Below are 6,000 nucleotides of genomic sequence, written 5' to 3' on the forward strand. Positions count from 1 at the left end.
TCTCATGCCAATGGCAATACAGGATATTTATTCTACTTTTAAAGATTTTTTTTCCCCATAGGTTTTTCAACGCTCGTTATTGGGCAAAAAATTAAACTTAAAACGAACATTTTTCTCACCATATCAAACAAAAATCCATTACTTAGTCTTACATAATAACAAAGTTCGTCCAAGTGGGCAAGAAGAAGTTACGTAAATATGAAAGGTACCGAAATCTGTTGGCCACGTCATCTTAAAAAAAGGAAAAAAGAGTTTGACAGACTGGACTTTGGTTCGATTTCCAATTTTTGCGTTGAACTCGTTGATTTGATTTTAATGACAAGATATTTATTCTACTTTTAATAGTCATGTTTTTCAAAATACATTTTTTTCTTTCTTCTTTTCAACCATACATTCTTTATTAAAATAATATTACACGTAAATCAAAAACTTTTTCTTATTCTTCTCAATAGTCATTAGGCAAAAAAATAAATTTTAACGGAAATTTTCCACATCATATCACACAAAAATTCATCACTTAAATTAGGGACGGATCCAGGATGGAAGTCCAGTGGGAGGGGACAAAATCAAAGAGCCTTGTGAAAAAAAGTCTAAAATCGAGTTGGGGTGACTGATCCCGCTGGACCTCAAGTAGGTCCGCCCCTTACTTAAATAATGATAAAGTTCAAATTTTGTTATTTATACTGTATAAAGACGGCTACTCTTTGGTCAAAACAACCAGATCAAACAAACATCATTTGACGACAATATCTGTCTTTTACACCAAGTACTTGCCGATTGACCTAACAAGAATCACACAAATAGCTCCAAATCTCTTCGCAATTTCTATAACAAGAAGAAATCCCATGTCATCATTTGATGAATCCTAGGTTTCCTAACCACGTTTAAGACATAGACTGATGCAACAATACTCATAATCAATCAAACATTGAAGAGTTCTGAGAGAGTGAGAATTCTAGAGAGCGAAATGGGAACGATAGAGGGACAACAGCCTCGGGTAGTGCTAGTACCATTTCCTTACCAGGGGCACATAACACCGATGCTTCAGCTAGGGTCTATTCTTAACTCCCGCGGATTCTCCATCACTGTCGCTCATACTGAGTTCAATTCTCCAGACCCATTAGACCACCCAGAATTTGTCTTCTTACCGCTACCCGATAACTTATCTGGTTGTGAAACTTCTTATATAAGCTCGTTGAAAGGAATATCGGCTATGAACGTCAATTCCAAAGAGCGTTTTCATGAATATATGGTTGAAATGCTGGAAAAGCAACCGCAGAATGGTCTGGTTTCTTGTATCGTGTATGATAATCTCATGCACTTCGTCAATGAAGTGGCTACTCTTCTCAAACTCCCTACTGTGGTGTTACGTCCTAATAGCGCTGCTTATTTGCGGTCTCTTCAATTCATCATTCAACTTCAAGCTGACAATCTAATTCCCTTGCCAGGTATTGTCAACAATCATTTGCTGTGAACTGTGAAGAGCAACAAGTTAACATAATGGCCTTAGATACTATAAACAAGACAGAAACATTGAAACCTATAATATAACTCATTGTACTGATCTAAGGGGATAAGACAGAAACTTTGATCACGGATTTAAGATTCTATCAAGCAGTACTCAGAAAATAGTTAAGCCTATAGCATCTCCAAAAGGGATTTAAGGAACAGGGAATAAATGGTCAATGATATGTTCCTTGACTGATAATTCCCTGCAGAATTTAGGAATGCATCATTGCTTTGATTGCACTATATTAAAGTTTGAAATGTTCACAACTGTATTTCAAGCTCAATCCAATATTCTGTTCATTATGCTTTTGGCTACTGCATATCAAACATGCACTTTTTGAAGACTGAATTTGAACTTCCCCTAATTACATTATTGTAACAATGAAATTACAGAGCATCAACTGCAGGATGCAATTCCGACGCATCATCCTCTCAGATTTAAGGACCTACCCTTTCCAGTTACTGCCGAGATACCAAAAATTTTAATCGAGTTCTTTACTAGTTATGCCAATATAAGATCTTCTTCAGCGATCATTTTGAACACTGTGGACATGCTCGACCATGAATCCTTATCGAAGCTTCAGCAGCATTTCAAGGTTCCAATCTTCCCAATAGGCCCTCTTCAAAAAATGGCTCCAAAATTCAATACTAGCTTAATAACAGAGGACACTAGTTCCATCACATGGCTCGATAAACAAGCTCCTAACTCGGTCCTTTATATAAGCATAGGCAGCATAGCTATAATGGACAAGAAAGAGCTTATTGAAATGGCATGGGGACTGGCCAACAGTGATCAACCGTTCTTATGGGTGGTTCGACCCTCTTCAGTTAGTGGGTCGGACTGGATCGAATGCTTACCAGAAGGGTTTGAAGAAATAACTAGAGAAAGAGGCTGTATAGTGAAGTGGGCGCCCCAAAAGAAGGTTTTGGCACATCCAGCAGTGGGAGGATTTTGGAGTCATTCTGGTTGGAATTCAACTTTGGAAAGTATGTGTGAAGGAGTACCGATGATATGCAGACCGTATTTCTCGGACCAAGTGGTGAATACGAGGTACCTGACTCATGTATGGAAAGTAGCCCTCGAGTTGAACAGCCTAGAAAGGAAGGGTATTGAACAAGCCATTAGGGCACTCATGGGGGACAAAGAAGGCAAAGAAATGAGACAGAAAGCACTCAAAATGAAACAAGAACTTGAGCTTTCCATACAGAGAGGAGGTTCTTCATGGAACTCATTCGAAAATCTAGTAGAGTTTATCGCGTCGTTCACGCAACAAAATGTCAAGGCCACTATGATCCCTGACTCGTCGGATTGAAGTCAAATTAAGCTATAGCTCTAAGATTTTATGTAGCATATTGCATGATATCAGTTCCCAGAATAAAAAATAAAAAATAAAAAAAAAAGACTTGAATAATGATTTCATTAGGTAACAACTCAAGATTCATCATAAATACCCTTACTTCGTTACGTACACAAATAATTCAACCTAAGCAGCATGAATTGAGACAAATATGCAAGGTTTTGAGAATTTCATTATGAGGGTCAAAATGTACTCTTACCAGCAATCTGTAAACACTTTTAGAGGACTTCATTCCTCCATGTTTTCATGATTAAATCCTAGAATGAGATCAATGGATTTGTGCTGATTTCAGACACAATACTCTTACAAGCTGTTCATAGTTCTTCAGATTAATGTATGCTCGAGAATATTCACTTCTAAATTACGCCCCTTTTTGGTGAAAGACTTTTTGAGAGTAGATTTTGTGGACAGTTAATTTTTTCTGAGAATGTATGGTTAATGTTAAATATTGGGCTGCCTCACTAATAACTTGGACTGTTGGACTATTATTTTTGTGACTGGTTCTGTGGCCCATTTTATAAAACCATGTTTCTTATGTCACGCGTTTTCGCTTCTATTAATGGGTTATGACCTGCCGTACACGTGGCACACTCTTGACCCTGGATTGAAACTTTTCATATGGATACATACATACATATACTTGTTTCACCCCTTTGTCTTCAGTTCTTGTTGTATCTAGACCCTTTTTTTTTCTCTGTGCGAGTTAGGAATTCTCTCTGGAATTTGTAACTTGAATTTGTGTGATGCAATCTCTGTTCTTTTGGCGAGAATGAGGGTCATTTGAGCGATCTTTAAGAGATCTCTGAGTGTTAGCTACAGATTTCAAATAAAGAGAATAGAAATAACTTGAAGAAATCTTTGATTCTTCATATATTTTGTACTATTTATTGATTGAGATTAGTGGATCTTGAGCATAATCTCTTGACAAATGCTCAACGAGTGAGTAGGTTGCTTAGATTGAATATCCGGGCTCCTTTTTTGAAAAAACAATTACGTTGTTCTTGGTTTTTTAATGCTCCTACAATTTTAAAATTTGTATAATTCGTTTCAAAAAATTTTGAAACGCTTTGGGACTAACATGTGGCATCAGAGCATTTTTGGGATTTGACTGTGTATTTGTTTAAGACCCTAGATTTTCAAAACTTCACTAAAATTGCAAATCTGGTTTTCCCTTGAAGTTTTGTGTATAAAACTATTTTCTAGAAGTCTTTGGGTGTTGATCTGCCATCGGTATAACTTTTGGCTGGATCACTTAGTAGTTTGTACGTGGAACCAAACGAGCGAGTAGTGCTCAATGAGTTGGTGTTTTTAGGTTTATGGGGGTTCCTATGTATACATATCGTGGAAGCAAGGTCGTAGTGGTGATGGTAATGGTGGCGGGTTGGATTACAAATCTGTAATCAAAATAATACTATTAACTGTAAGTTTCTAAATATTCGCATAAAATATGGAAAATTGGTAAGAAATATATAATTCATACTTGCTAAGAAATTACATACATGGTAATAATAAATAACAGACTTGAAGGATGCCTGATTATTTAAGAATAAATTCATCTTCTTTTTGTAATGTTACAATATTTATTGATTCACCTAATATTTCAAATTAGACCATTAAATGTTCTATAGTTGGGTAATTAACCCTTCTATTTATTTTTTCCTTGAGTTGGGGCTAGGGGAATCGCCAAGTGAGTCAAAATATGATATAGTCCTTGATTAAAGGAAAATAAACTGATACAATTTAATAGAAGAAAATTGTACTCTGACAACTCAATTTCTATAATTCAAATTTTTTGTGATGATGAATTACTACAAATGACTATATACTACATTTCGTTCATGAGAATTAATTGCTAATACATAAATTTAAATACCCATTAAATTTTTTAGATATGTAAATAGAAATAAATTTATTTAATAATAACTTTATATTAATATTGATCAAGATTCATCAAGTCAAAATTCATTAAGTCTAGATTAATGTGAATATTGATTAATTGAGAATTAATAATACAAATTCATATGACAATGATTTTGTAGTATTTATTACAAACTGAAAAACGAAAAGGAATGTATTAGTGAAATAATTAAACTGTAGTAAGATTAAAATCGTCCAGAAAATAATTTTGACTTGATGTGATATTTAATATATTAAAAATATTTGTAACATCAATATTAGAAAAAAAAAAAAAAAGATAGGAGTGAACATGAAAATCGACAACCCATCAAATCGAACCGAAAATAAGATTTTGAAAACTTTGGTTTGGGTTTACGTGGACTTGTTCAAAACCTTAGAAAATGGGTCGGTTTATGTTTGATAGTTACCACATGGTACAGAAGCAACTATTTATTCGATTTAGAAAAACAAATTATTTATTTTACCCAAAATATATATATTTAATAGTTCAATTTTTGCCTAACAAATTTGCTTGCTAGTCCTTCTATTGATTCTTTATAGAAATAATGATTTTTGATAAAAAAAAAAAAAAATTGTTTTAAAAATATGACGTGTCGTGATTCCGGTTTTTGAAGTCACATGTTAGAGACACGTTAAATTGACCGACAGATGCTAACATAGTGACGATAATACGATATATTCATTTAAATTAAAGTACAATAATTTGATTGCATCAAATTGCAAGTTTGCTAAAATTTCTGTAACTTGCAATGCATTTAAGCTAAACCGCAAAACTGAACTATCACACATTTGAAAGAGGCAACAAGTTAGAAATCTGGTGAGGATGGCATTTAATGCGTCTTGACACACTAATTTCTATAGTGATCGATGCATTCTTGGAGGTGGAAGGCTTGAGAGGGAAAAAATTCCGTTATTCAGACAAGTTATGATACGCTAATTGGATTGTTTTACCTTCTAATTCATGATAAGATTCATGAAATGGCTCAAGTCTCAAACTTGATTCCCATCAGGTCCATAAAAAACATTGAGAAAACTATGGCCTAAAACGAAGAATTGCACTTGGCGTACAAAATTGGCATCACAGGAGTTATACAGAATACACACAATGGGAGCAGTGAGTGGGTATTTTTTTTTAATATTTTACTCACATGAGGTCCATGTGAGTAATTTGAAAATTTTCCACCAAACATTATTCTGTACACATAGAATAATTGTA

The 6,000-nt window shown here is 34.4% G+C and overlaps 1 protein-coding gene across 1 annotated transcript; it reads left to right on the plus strand.

The window, feature by feature from the left end:
• Positions 1 to 967: 967 nt before the first annotated feature.
• On the plus strand, positions 968 to 2,822 carry LOC111408514 (UDP-glucose iridoid glucosyltransferase-like). Its single transcript, XM_023038262.1, has 2 exons — positions 968 to 1,448; positions 1,903 to 2,822. The coding sequence occupies exons 1-2, from the start codon at positions 968 to 970 to the stop codon at positions 2,820 to 2,822; spliced, it is 1,401 nt and encodes a 466-aa protein (XP_022894030.1).
• The last annotated feature ends 3,178 nt before the right edge of the window (positions 2,823 to 6,000 follow it).

This window comes from Olea europaea, chromosome 13 (assembly GCF_002742605.1).
Source record: "Olea europaea var. sylvestris chromosome 13, O_europaea_v1, whole genome shotgun sequence".
Classification (NCBI taxonomy): Eukaryota; Viridiplantae; Streptophyta; class Magnoliopsida; order Lamiales; family Oleaceae; genus Olea; species Olea europaea.

Excerpts from the sequence above, each read along its gene's own strand:
- LOC111408514 (XM_023038262.1), top strand. The coding sequence starts at position 968 with ATGGGAACGATAGAGGGACAACAGCCTCGGGTAGTGCTAGTACCATTT. Across the intron at positions 1,449-1,902 it reads CAATCTAATTCCCTTGCCAG|AGCATCAACTGCAGGATGCA; the intron begins GTATTGTCAACA and ends ATGAAATTACAG.